This window comes from Helicoverpa armigera, chromosome 27 (assembly GCF_030705265.1).
Source record: "Helicoverpa armigera isolate CAAS_96S chromosome 27, ASM3070526v1, whole genome shotgun sequence".
In the NCBI taxonomy this organism is placed as follows: domain Eukaryota; kingdom Metazoa; phylum Arthropoda; class Insecta; order Lepidoptera; family Noctuidae; genus Helicoverpa; species Helicoverpa armigera.
The window spans coordinates 5579549-5600822 of record NC_087146.1 but is presented as its reverse complement, the minus strand read 5'-3'; the positions used below and the strand labels follow the sequence as shown (position 1 = coordinate 5600822).

Genomic DNA, 21274 nt, shown 5'->3' with positions numbered 1-21274 from the left:
CCAGTCTAACCAAGAGGTATTGGGTTGCCCGGGTATCTGGGTTGAGGAGGTCAGATAGGCAGTCGTTCCTTGTAAAGCACTGGTACTCAGCTGCATGCGGTTAGACTGGAAGCCGACCCCAACATAGTTGGGAAAAGGCTCGGAGGATGATGTTAGTAATGTTCGCACGCAATGTGTTACTGTTTGCTACAGCGAGTACACCACGAGATACATGCGGTGTGAAAATTTTCGCCTTTTTTGGTATAAATAGGTAAACTACTAACATATGTATATTAACAATTTAAGTAATTATAATCTCCAAAGAGAAATAAAATATTAATTTTGAATACTTTGTTTTACAAATTGGATAGTATTTCGTAGACTGCTCAAAAATTTTCTGTGAGTAATTTGCATTAAAAAATTGTAGGAACAAAATGCATGAAACCTAGTGATTGAAATATTAACTTATGAGTATTATTTGATTTAAAAAATATTATTTACTTTAAAAAAATATTCTTAGCGGTTTCACCCGCGTCCCGTGAGAACTACTGCCCGCACCGGGATAAAATATAGCCTATGTACTCGGGAAGAGTGTAGCTTTCTAACAGTGAAAGATTTTTCAAATCGGTCCATTCGTTTCCCAATCTTTAGCGTACAAACAAAAACATTATATTACTAAAGATGACGATTTTAGACGTGTCAAAAAGCCTTTGATATAAGTAAAAATTTATGAATTTGAGCACTCTACGAAAAACTGTGCATACATAAGTTTATATAGCTATTAATATATCTATCGCCTAGTAGCATCGTACTGTTTAACTAGCTCGGGTATGGCGTTGGGCTCGATGGGCACTTTCTGCATGAGCTCCGCGAGGCTGCGCACGTACGATAGCTTGCGAAAGAATTTCGAACTGCGGGGTGCGAAAATTATTCAATTAGTAATTATTTGTATTTTTTTTTGTTATAAGCATTTAGTAATAATGTAGTTTTTTTTACAAATATAAGATAAAAGAAACAACTTAAATTAGTTGTAGTATAATATTTTCAATTTTATATGTGACAATAAATTATTTTTTTCTTTTTCTTAATGGGAATGCTTGAATTTGTCTATGGACTTTATTGAAAAATTTGCAAAAAATATGTCACAAAAAAATTCAATAGTAACTTTTCTGTAATAATCTAAATAGTGATTTTAGATAACATAACATAATATATTTTTTGTTATGGATTGCAATTTTTAAGATATTTAAATATTAAGTTTTGTAGTAAAAATCTAAGTGTTTCTTACCTTACAAACGGCTTGGTGAGTATGACGAAAGATTTCAGCCAAAACGTCGGGTGAACCAGGTACAAGTGTTTCAGACTCTTACGTAACCTGAAAAGGACACTTAGACCGTTAAATAAAAGTAAATCGTTTTATAAAAGCATGTTCGATATAATATTATTAGATATTTGATAAGTTGGGAGGAGGGTAGGACGATAAGTTGCTATATAAGCAGCCGAGTACCGGTGCCTCGACCATTCGTTCATCGTCCGCCGTGCGTGTAAGACGTATTTTGAGGTTATTTACCTATAGAGAGATTGTTATTTTGTTAAGAGTTAGTGCGTGATTCATATTTATTGTTGTAAATTGTGATTTATTTTAACAATTGGTTTAAGGAATTGTAATGTTAGTTTTTAGGTTATAAAGTTGTATTTTTTTTTATTAAATCCGCTTCTGATTGCTAAAAATATTATTATAATTTTAGTAATAAGCTACTGCATAACTCTCCATTCTCTTTAAGCTATGCTCTACCGGGTCCATATATGTCCACTTTATAAATTATACCACCTGTAAAACATATGTAATGCTATAGTTCGGCCGCTCAGAGAATGCGTTTCTGACACATCGCGATTGAACTGACGACGTAACTTTGTAATGGCGTTGCAGTACGATAAAAATATTTTTGCTGGTTGTTTATCGTTTTAACAATTGTTGAGCATTAAAACAACATTATTATATCAATAATAATCAGTGAATGTTGTAATTTTGTGCCAAATTGAGTGTCAAATAACTTGGTAAACAATATTTTTCTAAATCTATACTGCGCTATTACAAGGTTATGTCAGCGCTTTATATTTGTAGTGCTGTGCTAAAAATAACAGGCAAGTATCGTAATCTGTTCTGGTTGATGGTTCTTATACAGTTATACTTATAATATAAAATAATACGTTTTGTTTTTCTTTTTAAGAATTTGAAAATAATGGACTATAGGATAACTTTTATGAAATATAAAAATAAAACTATGATCAAACTGAACGCGCGAAAGAAAGTGGCATTTTTATATATAGGTTGAAAATGGTAACCCCAAATGGCATCATGGGCCGTCATTTTGTGACGCTAAATAGTCATTTGTTGTCGTTTCGTGCGCTAAGACTAAGTGCCCTGCCTCATTAGGACGCCAATGGCGACGTCGCCGGCTACGTATCCAAGCAGTTAGTATTGAAATGTATGGAACCTAACTCACTTGGCGACAGTTTGGTAACGTCGCCAAATTGGAGGCGTGGCCACGAGCTACAGTTCCCTATGTGGCTTCTGGCTACCGTGGCAACTTGGCGACGTGGCCACAGTAGCCACTATAATGTACACGGTAAAGCGCACCTCCCTCACACAGTCGCCAATGTGGTCGCCAGTCAGCTTGCAATTTCTTGAGCGACGACGTAAACAATTGACTGTCGAGACGCCATGGCCACTCGACTTGGCGACATTTGGATGCCAGAAGTAGCCAAACCTGTGCCGCTGGCGACGTCGCCATGGCGTCCCAGTGAGGTAGAGCTCTAAAAACCTGATTTTGGAAGATTTTGACTGGGATATCAGGATTGATTCTGTTATTAATAATACCTAATATACACGTAATATACACGTAGGCGAAGATGATGATGAAGACACCACCTCCTCAAGCGAATCGGAGTCTGATTAACATTCTGTACGCACATTCAATTCAATGTACTTACTTTATTGCATAGAAATACAGGTTGTAACTTTGTAACAAAGAATAAATAAAACGATTTTATTATATGAATATTACCTTTTTTTGGTTTCCACTTAAATAACTAAAATATAAATTTTAAATGATTCCGCCAATTTAAAACGAAAATAATCTTAAAATAATGCGGCGGTTTATTTTGGGGGAACGGTAACGAACTCAGTGTTATGTTGTGCCCATCACTAGTCCTGACTAACTGATAGGTGTCAGGAACGCATTCTCTGAACGGCCGAACTATAATAAATAATTGAGTTTTGACGTTAATATTAGTTCTTAATAGCAGAAATTGTATATTTCGTAGAGGACTACATAGTCCCTGATATGGAACTACTGCTTGCTTTGTATCTACACAGGACAGGATTAAGAATTCCTAACCAAGTTTAGCTTACAAAGGAGACTATAGTCTGTTTTTTAATCTCGTAGACTAAACTGATATTACGAGTGTTGTTAGTTTATTGCAAATTCTTAAATAGTGATGTGGCACGCACGACCGAAACTTAGCGTTAATAAAATCAAGTATCGTTTTTTTACAATAAGTCATCCTGAAATAATGGGCTTATTCTTGATGATTACGCATGGCTTTGCGTGGTCAGATGTCCCTGGCAGTTTGTAGCACGTTGTGCAGCCGTGTGTAACAGAACTACTAGGTCCCTGCTATAATCTTCATAATACACTCCAGAATCCCTCAACAAACGAATTTCACAGAGGACTACTTTGTACCCTTAACAGAACTACAACATACCTCCGATCTATAAGCTTATAACACTCGTGCAGCCAGTGGAAGCTGGGCAGACGTCTCCGACCCGCGCTGCCGTGCAGGTATACTAGTACGTAGTCATCTGTGACGAGGCGTTCCAGTGTCCAGATGACGTACCTGTGGAGCAAAAGTATTAATTAGAAAAAAAATATAAGTGTAAAATGGAATATCCATACAATAAAAAAAATGCATAAAACATACATTGTTTTGTCATTAAAAGGAACATGTTTTAGCATTTTCATCAAAATTGTACGTATGCATTTATTTTTATTTATCAAGGCTTACCAACTAAGATAATACAGACAATTTTAAAAATAAGAGAAACAACAGTCAGTGTATGCTCTTAAATTAAAGGAAGGCTCAACATTATTTTAGACTGTTCAAGTAAAAAGTATAATTAAAGAGAAAAAACATTAAAAGTAATTAAAAATAAAAGAAATTGTGTATGCATGTAATAATGCTATTTTTATTTGACTCTGTATAAATTCTGGTTCTTCTAACCTACAGACAGACGTTTGTTGCGCCACTTCTTCTTCCCAGCAACAACACATAGGAAGTGGCGTTTTGGGGGCTGTCTTTTTACCCACGACGGAACGGAGCAGGTATATGCGTTTAGGGTGAGAGATGTGCGTTTGTGTGTTTGTGTGTGCGTTTGTGCAAAGTAATGTTCCCTCATATCTTCTAAACTAATTATCTGATTTTGATGCGGTTTTCAATAACGTATTTGTGTTCAATGAGTTCATGTTCTTAGACCGGTGTCATGACTGTAACTCACTAGGGGGCGCCACAATATTAGGGCAAAACAGCAAAGTAATGTTCCCTCCTGTCTTCTAAACTAATGATCTGATTTTGATGCGGTTTTCAATAACGTATTTGTGTTCAATGAGTTCATGTTCTTAGACCGGTGTCATGACTGTAACTCACTAGGGGGCGCCACAATATTAGGGCAAAACAGCAAAGTAATGTTCCCTCCTGTCTTCTAAACTAATGATCTGATTTTGATGCGGTTTTCAATAACGTATTTGTGTTGGATGAGCTCATGTTCTTAGACCGGTGTCATGACTGTAACTCATTAGAGGGCGCCACAATATTGGAGCAAAACAGCAAAGTAATATTCCCACCTACTTTCTAAACTAATGATCTGATTTTGAGACAGTTTTCAATAACGGATTTGTGTTCCATGAGTTCATGTTCTTAAACAGGTGTCATGGCTGTAGCTCACTAGGGGGCGCCACAATTTTAGTGCAAAACAGTAATGTTCCCACCTACCTTCTAAACTAATGATCCGATTTTGATGCGGTATTCAATAACGGTTTTGTGTTCGATGAGTTCATGTTCTTAGATAGGTGTCATGGCTATAACTCATTAGGGGGCGCCACAATATTAGTGCCAAACAATGTTGCAATATAATGAAAACGTCTGATTACAATTCTGTTTTCATCAGCAATGTGTACGTGCTTAATGCATATTCCCAAATAGGCAAAATTACGCCAGTAACTCACTAGCGGGCGCTACAACATCTGTGCAAAATAATATTGCAGTAACATATTATGTAGACTATAATTCGTATATGCTCTCTAAAAAGTCTGAAATAAAATTAAGCAAAATTAAAAATTTTGAAAAACCCCCGACGGTAAAAATCTTATTGAAATATAATAAAATAACTCAAAACCCCCGACTTAACCCAATTATATAGGAATAACCGTCGGGGGCTGCCTTTTCTATATGAAAATTCAATAATTAATTGAGTGTATTTTATGTCATCGTTAAACATCTACAATTCTTCAATAATTGTATTCACGACACTAGGAATCCTTTAGCTGGTTTAATGGCAGCCCCCGACGGATATTCCTATATAATTGGGTTAAGTCGGGGGTTTTGAGTTATTTTATTATATTTCAATAAGATTTTTACCGTCGGGGGTTTTTCAAAATTTTTAATTTTGTGTAAATTTGGCCTTCGAAAAGTGCTGATTTTCAGCCTAATTTGAACAAATTACTTTTGATTTATACTTACAGGAACAGATTATCCATACAGTAAGTATAGTCTGGTCGTGCATTGTCGGGCAGATGACAGGCGCTGAACACTATGAGAGCCGCACCGCCACCGTCGTAGCCGCCGTGAGATATCACGCGCTTGTATGGCTCTATTACCTGTTAAATAAATATAGGAAAGTTATCGGTTATACCAAAAAATCATGGAGAACGGAAATCGAATAGAATAGATTTATTTATTTGCATAAAATGTAGGTAATTTTACAATTAGGTGTTGCAATTTTATTTGACCCGTGTACATTCTGCCTTAGATTATTTATTTATTCTGCCTAGTGGGGTCGTGGTGGCCTAGTGGGTAAAGGACCAACCTCTCAAGTATGAGGGCGCGGGTTCGATCCCAGGTCAGGCATGTACCAATGCAACTTTTCTAAGTTTGTATGTACTTAGACACCATTGACTGTGTTTCGGATGGCAAGTTAAACTGTAGGTCCCGGCTGTCATTGAACATCCTTGGCAGTCGTTACGGGTAGTCAGAAGTCAATAAGTCTGACAACCAGACAACCCAATACCCCTTGGTCTAACCAAGGGGTATTGGGTTGCCCGGGTACCTGGGTTGAGGAGATCAGATAGGGCAGTCGCTCCTTGTAAAGCACTGGTACTCAGCTGCATCCGGTTAGACTGAAAGCCGACCCCAACATAGTTTGGGAAAAGGCTCGGAGGATGATATATATTTACCTTCATGTCACAAGTAGCATGCCCTCCCCCCCTGGGCACGGATATCCAGGCTCTCTCGTTGCTGAACTCCTCGGCCGCCGAGTACTCCGGGATCGGGTCGCTCGCTTCCGATAGCGTGTTTGTTGATTTTGAACTACGGAAAAATATATTTTTTTCGTACAAATATTGTAAATGTGAAAGTTTGTTAAAAATTTAGGTATCAATAACATTTGTTTCTCAAAAAAAACCACTGAACAGGAATGGATTTTGATGAAACTTGGCAGTAAAAGTATCCTATTTCAAACTGTATCATACAAATCATACTGGGGTCATAATGCAAAAGTGTTCGAGTGTGTAGTGCATGTTTGTCAATTCTTCACGCACAAACGGCTAACGGATTTTGATGAAACTGCGCAGAATATAGCTTATACATCTGAATAACATATATTTTCTTTTTATTAACGTGCGGGAAATACATATCTTCCTCGGGACGAGGGTAAAACCTCGGGAAACAACTGTTGATCACATACAAACACTTTCTAACTTCTAATTTTTAACACTGTACTTACCAAGCAACACAAATGTAAACTATCTAGATATTATTTTATTTATTCCCTCATTTCAAGCAACAAGGGCGCAGAGAAATACAAATACACAAATATACACTAGCTTTCGCCCGCGGTTTCACCCGCGTCCCGTGGGAGCTACTGCCTGCACCGGGATAAAATATAGCCTATGTTACTCGCAGATAATATAGCTTTCTAATGGTGAAAGAATATTTAAAATCGATCGGGATTTTTGAGTTATCCATTACAACCAAACAAACAAACAAAGTTTTCCTCTTTATAATATTATTATAGATATAATACACAGTTATAAACAAGTACATAAAGTTACTCACATCTTGCTCCCCTCATCGTCACTGAGCACCAGGTGCTGGTTGACCGGCTGCGGCTCCAACTCCTGGGGAGAAGGCGGTTCCTCCTCCGACTCCATGGAGCACGCGCTCACGCTGTCTAAGCTGCATCTGTCTTCTTCGGGGGGCTGGAAGAAACAAAAAAAAATATCGAATACTAGCTTCTGCCAGCGGTTTCACCCGTACCCCTTGGGAACTACTTCCCGTACCGGGATAAAAAGTAGCCTATAGCCTTCCTCGATAAATGGGCTATCTAACACTGAAAGAAATTTTCAAATCGGACCAGTAGTTCCTGAGATTAGCGCGTTCAAACAAACAAACAAACAAACTCTTCTGCTTTATAATATTAGTATAGATAAATTCCACCATTTTGTTAAAAAACATGTCAGAAATTAAGAACCGCTCGATCGAAGCAAACTTCACATAAACCACCAACATTTGGTTTGGATAGGTAAAACCGTTCTTCACTACTTAGTATAAAACAAAGTCGCTTTTTCTGTCCCTATGACGCTATGTCCCTTTGTACGCTTAAATCTTTACTACGCAACAATTTTGATGCAGTTTTTTTTTAATAGATAGAGTGATTGAAGAGGAAGGTTTATACGAAGAAAGTGACGACGTGAAGTTTGTGACGTATAAGGAAGTTCAGGAGTTGGCGCTAGATAGGTGTAAATGGAAGGAGCTGCACCGACAAGAGCTGGGCTCTTGAATTGAAGAAATAATGGTCGTCAGATACTAATATAATAAAGAGGAAACTTTTTTTTTGTTTGTAAAACAAACAAAACCGAATTTTAAAAATTCTTTTACTGTTGGAAAGCTACACTATCTTAGGTCCCATTTGTAAATTCTTTGTTTTGGATATCCTATTCGTCCTAGGTCCTATGCGTCTCCGACAGCCTTTACCAGGATAAATTACTCTGGAAGAGTGCACGTTTCTAAAAATGAAAGTATTTTTCAAAAATTGTTTCCTATTTATTCTTTTTGTACTAAAGTATAGAGTATCTTCTGCAACTGGATAACAAATAGTTGGTTTTGGCTTGAAACACAGACAGACTCACATTACCATTTACAACATAAATAAATTATTTTATAGATCAGACATATGTGTCGAACCTTAAAAACCTACTTGTATAAGTACCACAATATCGCAATACAGCACATTTCTCACGGCTTACAAACAATGGGCCCCGCCGCGCGCACTAACTATGCTTGTTTTTTACACCTTTTTATAGTAAAGTACATACATATACTTTGTTATCTGGTACACGTGAAATGTTAGGTAACTTTCATTCAATATTCTAGTGCTGTTTTGGTATTTTTATTTTTGATGTTTTCTTGAGAAATGACAGAAGGATATTTTTGAAGTTAGGGTGAGAAGTCAGCACTTTTTGAACATCAAAAGACTAGAAAAAGTGGGGCAATAATATCGTTAGTACAATTTTATAACATACTAGCTAACTTAACTTACTCGGAAATAAAATAGCAAAAATATCCTTTCTTAGATACTAGACTGTGTACTTAATTTTATTCAAATTTTCAAAATTTACAGTTATTTTCAAAGGTTCAGTAGTTTTGAAAACGCCACAGACAGACTTTCGTATTTATAAACACGATGCCTTCGAATCGTGTGCAGGAGGTAGTTAATCTGGTTGTTCTTGGTGTATGCATTTTAGTATATTTTGAAGTTATACAATTATAGTATTGTGAAATTTTTAAACATTTTTCCAACGTAAGTAAGTTCTAAGAAATTACTATGCATAAGCAAGTTATGGAAAGGCTTTAAATTTGTAAATTTTTCATGAGTTAATTATGCCACTTACGCGAGTAAAACAAGGTGTAAAGAGTCTAAGATAATGCTTGTTACTAATATTTAGATGCCAGAAATCTATTCTAATATTATAAAGAGAAAAACGTATTTTTGTTCTTTCGTTCGTGCCTTAAACGCTCCGAAACTACATAACCAATTTCAAAAGCTAGTCTCTTCCCGAGTAACATAGGTTACATTTTATACCGGTACGGACATGTGTTCCCACGGGACGAGTGTGATACCGAGGGAAACAGCTAGATAGTAAATAGGCCTTACCAATCGTATTTTCCACCGCTGCAAGCCAAGGCCCCCTGTTAGGTGTCCCCTCAACCCAGTTACCCGGGCAACTCAGTACCTCGTTAGACTGATGTCAGACTTACTGGCTTCTGACTACTCGTAACGACTGCCAAAGCTGTTCAATGACAGCCAGGACCTACATAGAGGTATAGTATATAGGTCTTACCAGTCGTATTTTCCTCCGCTGCAGTCCAGGGCTCCTGTTAGTTGCCGGCGTGTGGCGGAGCGCCACGCTGCCGGTATAAGGGTCCAGGAGCGCCTGGTATGCTGACCTGTCCTCTTGTGTGGAGGCGGAGATCACGTCGGGGGAGTCCAGGTCCTACATCTCTACTATATAGGCCTTCATCTCCAGAGCCTTTTCTCAACTATGTTGGGGTCGGCTTCCAGTGTAACCGGATGCTGCTGAGTACCAGTGTTTCACAAGGATCGACTGCCTATCTGACCTCCTCAACCCAGTTACCCGGGCAACCCAATACCCCTTGGTTAGACTGGTGTTAGACTTACTGGCTTCTGACTACCCGTAACGACTGCCAAGGATGTTCAATGACAGCCGGGACCTACACATAGGTACAGTATATAAGGTCTTACCAGTCGTATTTTCCTCCGCTGCAAGCCAGGGCTCCGGTTAGGTGCCGGCGTGTGGCGGAGCGCCACGCTGCCGGTGTAAGGGTCCAGGAGCGCCTGGTATGCTGACCTGTCCTCTTGTGTGGAGGCGGAGATCACGTCGGGGGAACCTAGATCCTGGACCTATAGTATATAGGCCTTCATCTCTCGAGCCTTTTCCCAACTATGTTGGGGTCGGCTTCCAGTCTAACCGGATGCAGCTGAGTACCAGTGTGCCACAAGGAGCGACTGCCTATCTGACCTCCTCAACCCAGTTACCCGGGCAACCCAATACCCCTTGGTTAGACTGGTGTCAGACTTACTGGCTTCTGATTACCCGTAACGACTGCCAAGGATGTTCAATGACAGCCGGGACCTACATAGAGGTATAGTATATAAGGTCTTACCAGTCGTATCTTCCTCCGCTGCAGTCCAGGGCTCCGGTTAGGAGCTGGCGTGTGGCGGAGCGCCACGCTGCCGGTGTAAGGGTCCAGGAGCGCCTGGTATGCTGACCTGTCCTCTTGTGTGGAGGCGGAGATCACGTCAGGGGAATCAAGGTCCTAAAAAATATGTTAGTTAGTTACAGCCTTTTTACCGTCCCACTGCTACACAGGCCTCCTCTCACAAGGAAATAAATAAATAAGAAAATAAAAAAGTATCAATTAAATAAATGAGACGGTTGTATTCAAAGAGAAAGGTGGTAATTTATATGTGTTAGTTTCGGGCGTGATATAATAGGTCGCGCCAAACTTCATATCATCATCATATCATTCATATCATATCATTTATTGCAACTTTTTACTGTCATGAAATTTTGCGCGAGTTGAGTTTGAGAATGTTTTGTGCGAGCTGCGCAGAAATGAATTTTAGATACTTTTCGGGTTAAATAACCTTGCTTTTCTGAAGTTATCTCACATATTTTTTGAGTGCTGTCGATAGTAGTTTTCGTAAATTGAATAAGCGCGTACACGCAATCATAGGTACTTGATTCAGTTTTAAATTATTCTTTACTTTTTAATTCTTAATTAGACTGCTCTGTTATTAATTTTCATCAACTTCGGACAAACAAAGCTACTCGACCAAGTCCGTTCGTATCTGGGTTTTTTCTCATACCAAAAATTCCTGGTCGTGCGGAAGGAACCGCGTCATGATAAAACATCGATACTTGGAAGTTTTAATGACGTTATTTGATAAAAAAAAACTCCTATTCTAAAGTGTGGCAGAGTGTGTTGAATCATAAACAACTTTAAATATCATCAGCTAGTCAAAAACTGTAGGAAAAGGCTAGGCATATGATGACTTAAGAAACTAATTATTTATCTAAGTAACATAATAAAGAGAAAAAATTTTGCTTGTCTATTTGTACCCAAAAGGCTCCGAAACTACTGAACAGATTTGAATAATTCTTTCACTGTTGGAAAGCTACACTCTTCCCGAGTAACATAGGCTATATTTTGTCCCAGTACGGGCAGTATCCCGGTACGGGCAGTAGTTACCACGGGACGCGGGTGAAACCGCGGGATTACAGCTAGCTAGTAAGAAATACTCACGTTATGCATTCCTAAACTGCTAGACATCTCAATAGGCAGTTCGAAGTTCGGCATCGATCGAAGATGTGAGGGCGATTCGCACCATTCCGCCACCTGCATCAAACATACCGACGAAATGACGATTATAACGTGAATTTTCCGCTTAACAATCCACGCATTCTCCCTCAAATTCCCCTCAAATATACAGGTATGTTTTCCTCATTATTTATGAGGAAAATGTAAATATGTTCCCATAAAATTGTGCAATTTGGTGGAACCTCGCCACGAAGCAAACAAAAGGCATAATTCAAAATAAAATTCGTGCTAAGTTACACTTACACTTAGTTACACTTCTCGAAGTTACACTTCTTATACGTTAAAAAAAGGTGCACCGTTTGGTTGAAAATTGGTGGACATATTGCTAGACCCGAGAGAAGGACATAAGTTAACACTTTCATCCCCATACAGGTACATAAAATAGATCCCTTCAAAACGCGGCTGAAACCGCGATAACAAGCTAATAAAGAAAAAAATACTTACCGAATGAAACTCCTCATTCACAGCAATATCCACCGGCAAAGACTTAGGAGTACTTTGCTTATGAGATTCCTCTATATACTTCAACATCCCATCTTTTTGAGGAGTACCATCCCTCAATTTGGGCACAATCTTCCTCCGTTCCACCTTCTCAACTCTTGCCACATCAGGAGGAACCGTCAGGTCCAACCCTGTAAGATCCTGGCTTTCAGCAGTCACAAAGCATTCGGTAAAATAAAGATTATTTTTCGAAGTATTTCTTTGAGGACTATAGAAGCAAGTATTATCGCTCGCCCTTTCGTCTTCAATACTTGACAAACTTAGATCCTTATCATCATCTACTTTGTGCAATTTCTTCGGTATTAAATCCGGGTAGTTTTCATCTGGACTCATTAACGGATGGCTAGTAGTAAGAGTTAGGGTTGAGCTAAATTTCGGTGGGCTAATACCAAGGTTTTTAGGACGAGGGGAGTCTAAGTGAAGATTCGACATTTTCGTTATCAAACTGTCGTTGAACCGCTCAGTTTCGGATAGGCGGAGTATTTCAGGGTTTTGGAGCCTTAAGACCGGTTCAGGGTGGTCGCCCTCGAAGTCTGAGGAGAGGACAGAGTTGGGGGTGTCTTGGGAACGAAAGGATTCGGAGCCAGTGTCCATCTTTTCGTCTGAAGATGGTGATGTTAGTTCGTCGTCATTTAGTCGAAGAGTTTTGAAGTTACTGGAACAAAAATGTTGAATTAAACAACTTACACATAGGTACAGTTTCTACCTAAACAATACTCATTGTGGGATAATCCTTACTTATGTTATACCTAAATGCAAAAAGTAGGATGCGGGAATCCAGAAAGATGAGAGTGGAATCGCCGGGGTTCTAAAATATTTGAGACTGCTTTATTTAATTCTGCAATTTTGACATCCAGGCTTTGCAAGAGGTGTTACAAACTTGATTGAGGAGTTGAGATAGGCAGTCGCTTCATGTGGCATACGGACATCAATCATTTACCTACTACCTTCTCCTAAATCTGACAAAAACCGCATCAAAATCGGTTCATTCAAACGCGAGATAATCGCGCACCAACTTACACAGGCACATACATACAGGTCCAATTGAGAACCTCCTCTTTTTTAAGTCAGTTAAGAAGGTTACACTGATGACGGCATACGTCATTTTTATCTTCGAATCCGTGCCATTTAGTGGAAATATACTGGAGATTAGTAAATAAATATAATACATGAGTCAGACTGCAAGTTTAATAGCTACCTAATGACTAATGCTGAATATCTGTCTGTGTGAAAATCGTGTAAATATGAACTATTTTATTTTACTATGACTACATACAAATACGGAGTTATGAGATAATTTAATTAATTTTAGATTAAATTCTTATATGATAAGGAGGAATCATTTTTTTGGAGTTTGTTTGTACCCTAAAAGCTCCTAAACTACTGAGAGGATTTGTAATTTTTTTACTGTTGGCAAACTAAACTATCCCCGGTATCCCGGGGACAAAGGGACATTATACGGCTACAAGAATTAGTTCCCACGGGACGCGGTTGAAACTGCGGGGACAGTTAGTATATTATAATTGCAAAAGTGAGTCTGTTTGTCGCACTTTCTCACTCAAAGTACTGAAACAATTTCAATAAAATCTTATAAAGGTCGCCGTCGACGCTGGATGCAGGTCGCCTCCAACAGGTATCTGTGTAGATCTAAGAGGGAGGCCTATGTTCAGCAGTGGACGTCCTATGGCTGAGATGATGATGATGATGATGGCGAAATATAATGGAGATTAGTAAATAAATATAATACATGAGTCAGACTGCAAGTTTTATAGCGACGACTAATGACTAATGTTGAGCGGTTTTGAATATCTTTCTGTGCGAAAATCGTATGAATATGAACTATTGTTGATTGAGAGGATTTCTATTAATACGAACACATGGGTGATTTCAATTAATGTATACTTCGGTACTAATATAATAAAGAGGATTTTGTGTTGTTTGTAGGCACCCTAAAGGCTCTGAAACTGTAAATTACTTTCACTAAAATATTTTTTTATTTTATCCGAGTAAGGGCAGTAGTTTCCCCAGGATGGACGGTGAAACCCGTGGGACACAGTTAGTCTATACTAATATTATAAAGAGGAAAACTTTGTTTGTTTGTTTGTTTGGTTGTAATGGATAAACTCAAAAACTATTGGACCGATTTTAAAATATTCTTTCACCATGAGAAAGCTATATTATCTGAAGTAACATAGGCTATATTTTATCCCGGCGCGGGCAGTAGCTCCCACGGGACGCGGGTAAAACCGCGGGAAAACGGCTAGTATATAATAAATACGAAAGTAACTCTGTTTATCGCGCTTTCTCGTCAAAACTAATGCACTGATTTCAATTAAATTGGGTCACACTGAGATTGTACAGTCAAGAAACTAAGAAATGACAGGCATACTTTTTATCCATGTGCAGGAAGAAGTTCCCTCAGGACTCGGTTAAAACCACTATACACAGTTAGTATACATTGAAAAGTGATAATGACTCACTAAACATGGCATGGCATTCACCCATACATAGAGTGAAAGTGAATACTCTAAAACAATGGAACTATACCATGCTTTTTGCTATCACTTTCTAATTAGAATTTTAGTAAGGAAAGCACATTCCATGTCTTTATTGTTTGAAAATGACAGTAAATCATGAATCTGTAATATCTTCTATCTATAATATCAAGCCATTTTTCTACAGTTTCAACTGCATTCCGTGGGAACTACTGCCCGTACCGGGATAAAATATAACCTATGTTAGTTGGGAAGAGTGTAGCTTTCAAACAGTGAAAGATTTTTTTAAATGGGCTACATATATAGTTTCTATGCCTTTAGTGTGTGTACAAACAAAATAATGTTTCTCTTTATTATACTAGTGTAGATGGATTGAAAATGACAGTAAATCATGACAGGTGGTAAGATCTGCGATGAATATCTATGCTATCTTCTATCTATATTAATATAACTAGCCATTTTCCGCTGTATCACTTGCTTTCTGTGGGAACTACTGCCCGAACTGTATGCAGTTTATATAAAAAACATGAGTGACACACAGGAACATATATATAGGAAGAGCGTAGCTTTCCAAAAGTGAATGATTTTTTAAATTGGTTCAGTAGTTTTGGAGTCTTTATAACAATGTTTCCTCTTTAATGTACTAGTATAGATAGATGAATATTGCCCCATAAAATGAATGAACTCAGCTATGTTTTGTAACAAGTAGCTACAGATTTTTTTGATACATCATCAAATATATTTGACATACTTTTTAGCTTAACTTCTGATTTATATAAAACTAGCTGTTGCCCGCGACTTTGTCTGAGTGGGCAATATAGAATTTCTAATTTCGTTTATTTAATTGTTCATTACCCCCGTAGGTGATAGCGTGATAATATATAGCCTATGTGTTGAAACGGGCCCCCAGGTAATAGTCATGCAAAATGTGATTTAAATCCACGTAGTACTTTTTGAGTTTATCCGGGACTCGGGTTCAGAATCGTTTATGGATCACCCCCCAAGTATTCTTTTAAAAAAATATTCAATGTACAGTTTTGACTTTCCTATCATTTTATTATATGTATAGATATACATGTACATAGGTACACTACACTTTATGTTTCAGATATCAAAGAGCATCCTTATTATAAATTCATGGAACTCTGGGAGTTTGTCACACTTTCATATAAAAACCAATTAATATGAAACTTGATACACAAGATAGTCTAGAACCTAGAACATTATTACCTACAAAAATAACTACCTTTTACCAGGTTGTGCAGGGTGGTTCTCATGGGATGGGAAAACAGCAAATATCTAGTATAAAAATTTGGATATGCTAAAATACTATTTTCCATGTTTATCTGTCTTGTACAGTAAGCTCCTGCCTCAGTTAATCTGTACTAATATAATAAAGACGATATATTTTTTGTTTGTCCAGTGCTAGAGGGATTTGAAAAATTCTTTCACTGTTGGGAAGCTACACTATCCCCGAGTAATACAGGCTATATTTTATACGGATACGGTCAGCAGTTCCCAAGGGATGCGAGAGAAACCGCGGGATAACAGATACCTACTTTATCTATAACTTTAATATTTCACATATTTTTGCAATAAATAAATTTGAGTTTGTGTTTTTGATAAACTATGTGCTAAAATCAATTTCCTCAATTACTACATTCCATAAACTTATACGTTTGAAAACTATAAACAGAATGCAGGTAGTAAAAATAGAAAATATGACCGCTTTTCCTTAATGTTAATAATTTTTATTATAAATAAATTCACATTGTGGGTAGAACCTCTTTAAACAGCGAATTTGTATAAAAACCTGTTCTTAAACCAACTCATTTGACCTACAAATTATTATACGTATGCATGAATGCAAAAACACATGAATTTGCACAAAATGCATACGATTTCAAGGAGGATATTAATCAAAATATCGGAAAAACTACCTTCGACTTTCGAGTATCGAAAATTACAAGTAAAACAAGAGAAATTATTTAATTTTAAACACTCACCTCATTTGTAACTTCTTCAGCTTTTAAATTATGTATTATTGTGTGGAAAAATATATATTGGAATTGTAATAAAAAAATATTAAATATATCACTGGTGTCATCGGGTCGCGCTTAGTACATTAGTATTTGACAGCTGACGTTTCGTTTCACGATTTTTACGCAAGCCATAGTTGTTTATGTTACTGCTGCGTTCAAAATATTAGACAATAGTTTTGGGGTTCCTTATGAAAGTTTGTAATGGTTGAATACTTTGATATTACTACTAATTATCTCGGCTGACTTTGTTGTCCGTCTGTTACCAGGCTTTATGTAATGAACCGTGATAGTTAGAGTTGATATTTTGGTGTATTTACGTTCTCTATAATAAAATATAACAAAGAATAACATGAAGATTTTCAAATATAGCACGTTAGGTGAAAACCAACAGTAAGGGTCTTGTTCTTACTCATCATAGTTTTATACTTATGAATAAAACACTCCATTTATCTTATATTAGCCGTTTTCCCACGGTTTTACCCGCTTCCCTGAGAACTACTGCCCTTACCTACGAAGTATAAAATATAGCCTGAGTTACTCAGGAAGAGTGTAAATCGATTCAGTCGTTTCGGAGCACCTAGGGTACAAACAAACAAACATGTTTACTCTTTATTATTTTTTTCTTAGCCTGAGCTGTCCCACTGCCGGACAAAGGCCTCCTTTGTAATATTGGAATAGATTAAAGAAAAACAACACAAAAATAAATACTCACTCGTTAAACATGATTAATCACACGCCAGTGAATGAAATACACAATGGTTAAATTCTAAGAATGTAACTTATGCAACTGAAAACATCGCAAAATTGGCCTCGAACTCTGTTTTTCCTTCATTTATCGACAAAGTTGCAAACTTGTACATTGTTCCGTTCTCTGTAGGAAATTGGAAATTTTGCCTTTTAAACGTTTGCTAATGGGTAAGCTATTTACGATATAAGTATTATTTTTATATAAATCTATGGCAAGGTTTCAAATGAACATTAATTTTGTTAAATGAGTGTTTAATTATAAATAGTTCTGCGAATATTTCACTTTTAAAGCTTAAATCTAGTTGCTGTTTCTTTTAATCAACTATTAATAACTTCGAGCTAAGATAATACGTCAGTAAGCCTGGTTTTTTCTTGGTGTTATGCATAAATGAAATATGATAGGTATAATAGCAATTTTAATATTGAATCTCACGGTAATAAACTTACCAGTATTTTTATAACTGCTAATCCGTTGAGCATGTTATGAAATCAATGTCTTGAGGAAGATTAACCAAAACAAGAACGGGAACCTTGCGTTATTATGTTTGTTGAAATTTTTCGCGGAAACCAGCTGAATTGACATAATATTTTACTTCTTTTCGCCTTTCTAGACGGTGTCGTCTCGGTGATTGTTTTATAAATATTTTTCAACGGCAAGTGTATTTCTAGGCCGTGTTGGATAAAATTTGGTTAGTTCCTAATAAGAGTTTGAGCGTAGAGGGTGACCAAAAAGTGTTTTACTTCGCAGGTGAAGTCAGCACATTGAAAATGCAGCTGGGAACGCTCATTTTCTTGTTTTACTTCATATTTCCCGCCTTTTTTGCCGAAGACGTGAGCTGTAAGTGTTTTCTAGATGTTTTTTTTATTGCTCTTTCTCCAATGTTTATTTTTATGTCCATCTATTTGTTAATTGTCTAAAGCTAAGGGTAAAACGTTTCTTACACTAACTTTTCCTAGTTAGCACCACTTTGATTTGCATCTAAAATTCCAACTCATAATTATTTCTAGTAAATCAAAGTGGAAACACAGAAATACAGGCGTTGTGTTCGTTTATTAGCGATTACCGTAACTATTGTTTTAAGTTCTTGGTATTGTGTGGCCGACTGCAATCTAAACATTGCATGAAGCTAGCCTAATAGTCGCTAGTTTACAATGACTCCCTTATCTTTTACTTACTTACTACCAACTTGATACTCCTTGTAAATCTCATCTTGTAGAGGTAAAATTTTCCCTCATTCTAATGCCTCTTCATTTTTAAAGGTATACCTAATCATTAAAACTGACTTCTCTCAAAATCTCCACCTGAACTTCTCTAATTCCTTCAGTGTTCCAGGTCTGATTTTACACTTTTATACATTTAGAAGGAACGGCCCTTCAGGTACTTAGAAACAAAAATATTTATTGAACTCTTCAGAATTTTAGCTTGACATTTCAGTATCTCGTTGTAATGGCCGAATATTTCAGATCAAGCCTGCGTGGATAAGTACTCGAGGAAAGGCTACCAGCCTTGGCAGGAATGGTCAGACCATTATACGTGCCATCGATACCGTTGTGAGATCAGAGACGGGAAATACTTCATTGCCGCTGTTGGGTAAATATTTCATCATTGACGGCTACTGAAAGGTTTTGGAGCGATAGTGAAAATACATAAGTCTATCATTACATAGGAAATGTTGTCGTGGTGGCCTAGTGGGTATAGAACCAACCTCTCAAGTTCGAGTGTGTTTGTTCAATCCTACGTCGTGCCAAGGGGTATTGGGTTGACTACACTTTAAGAAAATAGTGAAAGGTTTACTGGCGCGATAGACAAAATACATAAGACTAACGTTAGGTATATAGGAAAAAGTTAGTATGAAGTACATTTTTTTATTGATACCTAGACTGGGAAGCGGCTACTTGATAGCTATTTTATCTAATCAGTGCCATACTAGGGGATATAAGTATTATGTCCGTAGGTAGGTACCCAGATGAAAGTATATACCATACCTCCGGTACTAATAGGAGATCGTTCACCTGAGTTTTAAATCTTAGACTTTAACTTCCAAACATTAATTTGCCATTGAACCTTCAGATGTAGAAAACCGAAAATACCTGAAAACGCATTGGAATGTCACGAATACATTGAAGATGAAAATGTAGGTATGTATATGTATTTCACTTTATACAACACCACCATTTTACATAATTGCAAAAATAAGTTCTTTTCTAATTGAAATTGATATTAAATTCAGAGTTCCCAACTTGCTGCGCCCGGTTAAGGTGCGTCGTTGAAGTCAATGGCGAGAGAATAGTTCAAACAAGAGGTCAACCTGGAGAACTATTCCCTGATAAGTAAGACCTTTTTTCATACATTATCACTAAGTTTCTCAAATTGAAATTATTATTTACAACATTGAAAACAAAATGACTAGCGGAGGTGCCATAACGGAAAATCCTCTAAGAAAGAAGGGGTGAGGAACGTTACTGTCTTGCCCTTATTTCCCTTTTTGGAATGTTTTTTTTTTAATACCCAAAAATAGTTGACAGTTGTCTCAAAGAACTCGAACGCAGAACTGATCTAGTATTTGAGCTAGAAGAACGCGAATGACCTACCTTCATTATGGCATCTTCGCTCATGTTTCGGTACTCTGTTTTACAAGTATTACCTCTGCTCTACAGGCCTTGGAAGGGCCAACAGAATGAGCCTAACCCAGCAGTAGTTGGCATGGGTGGCATTCAGCAGAATACAGTCGGAGGTGAGCCTCAGGGTCAGCCCGCACCTGGCATCTTCAACAGTAGAGGAGCAGGCAAGGAGAAGTTGTTATTAGCTCTTGATTAGGCCGTCCCCTGGCTTCAAATTAGAATCAATTTTAAAAAATCTCGTAATTATAATTAAATATAAAGTTTTTATTGAGCAATGCAATCATTTAGTATATATTGGGGTATTATTAGCAAATAAGTCACTTTTAATCGGTTGTAATACTTCTTAACAAAGCAGCTAATCGAGCTGTATAACGATTTGATTCCATTCTATATTTTTTACTTTTCAAAATGTAATTACCATTTTTGGTCTTGAATTGTAACAAAATAAAGTGTTTTCTCTCTATCTCCTAAGTTTTATTTATATTAGTAATAAGATGTGAAATTGCGAGTAGTTAAACGTCAATATTTTATTAATTTAGCCAACGATATTCCCGACAGCGGATGGCAACGATATTAATGGACGGCGCTACGTAGATCCGTACCCCAACCAACAGATGCAAGAGTCACCAAGAAAGAAGAGATCAACTGTCTACCCCCTGTTCGATAGAACTATCGGACGCGAACCCAGCTCATACCAACCACACCAAGTCAAAATACACGGATACTCCCCTGAAAGATACACTTCTTACTTTTCCACTAATAACAATCTTAAAAGCTTAACAAATCCCAAATTACGTCTCAATATTATGGCTTAATTGTGAATATTAATTACTATTGTTACTCTTGTACTAATTGCACTTGTTTGACCATCGTTTCTATTATTATCTTTGTGTAACACTTCTTGTTAGTAGTTAATATTTATAATTAATGCAACAATTTATTTTTAACCGTTGTTCCGTTTTTTTTTTGTTATTGTTATTATGCAGTAGCAATTTGTTAACCGCTGTATTTTGTTGAAACATCATTATTAAATGTTTAGTAAATAATTTGATTTCCTTAATTTTAAAATAATATACAGAACCCTTTTTATTATTATGAAATTAGATAATCAGAATAACAAAACGTAACATCAAAAATACAACTGTCACA

The 21274-nt window shown here is 37.1% G+C and overlaps 2 protein-coding genes across 3 annotated transcripts; one reads left to right on the top strand and one right to left on the bottom strand.

Annotated features, from left to right (window-relative positions):
• Positions 1–706: 706 nt before the first annotated feature.
• LOC110369637 (uncharacterized) lies at positions 707–16897 on the bottom strand. 2 transcript variants are annotated; one of them, XM_064042213.1, is made up of 10 exons: positions 16721–16897; positions 12163–12874; positions 11644–11736; positions 10079–10231; positions 7372–7514; positions 6492–6624; positions 5779–5915; positions 3748–3879; positions 1268–1354; positions 707–890 (listed from the first exon to the last, which is right to left on the bottom strand). In XM_064042213.1, exons 1-10 carry the CDS (start codon positions 16723–16725, stop codon positions 770–772), a joined length of 1716 nt encoding a protein of 571 aa, XP_063898283.1. In that variant the 5' UTR covers positions 16726–16897; the 3' UTR covers positions 707–769. The 2 variants fall into 2 exon arrangements, with proteins under 2 accessions (XP_063898283.1, XP_063898282.1); XM_064042212.1 differs by lacking the exon at positions 10079–10231 and adding an exon at positions 10501–10653 and having other exon boundaries at positions 16721–16896.
• A 679-nt stretch (positions 16898–17576) lies between these two features.
• LOC110384662 (uncharacterized) lies at positions 17577–21123 on the top strand. The gene is made up of 7 exons (XM_064042232.1): positions 17577–17671; positions 18252–18341; positions 18968–19094; positions 19575–19642; positions 19735–19834; positions 20162–20289; positions 20684–21123. The coding sequence occupies exons 1-7, from the start codon at positions 17668–17670 to the stop codon at positions 20938–20940; spliced, it is 774 nt and encodes a 257-aa protein (XP_063898302.1). The 5' UTR covers positions 17577–17667; the 3' UTR covers positions 20941–21123.
• Positions 21124–21274: the final 151 nt, after the last annotated feature.

Bases quoted from the DNA above. Each gene is read 5' to 3' on its own strand.
- LOC110369637 (XM_064042213.1), bottom strand. The intron at 5,916-6,491 runs GTAAATATATAT...TTTATTTAACAG, and splicing joins ATGCTACTTGTGACATGAAG to GTAATAGAGCCATACAAGCG. The intron at 891-1,267 runs GTAAGAAACACT...CGCACCCCGCAG, and splicing joins CTCACCAAGCCGTTTGTAAG to TTCGAAATTCTTTCGCAAGC.
- LOC110384662 (XM_064042232.1), top strand. The intron at 19,095-19,574 runs GTAAATATTTCA...TTGAACCTTCAG, and splicing joins TACTTCATTGCCGCTGTTGG to ATGTAGAAAACCGAAAATAC. The intron at 20,290-20,683 runs GCAAGGAGAAGT...TATTCCCGACAG, and splicing joins CTTCAACAGTAGAGGAGCAG to CGGATGGCAACGATATTAAT.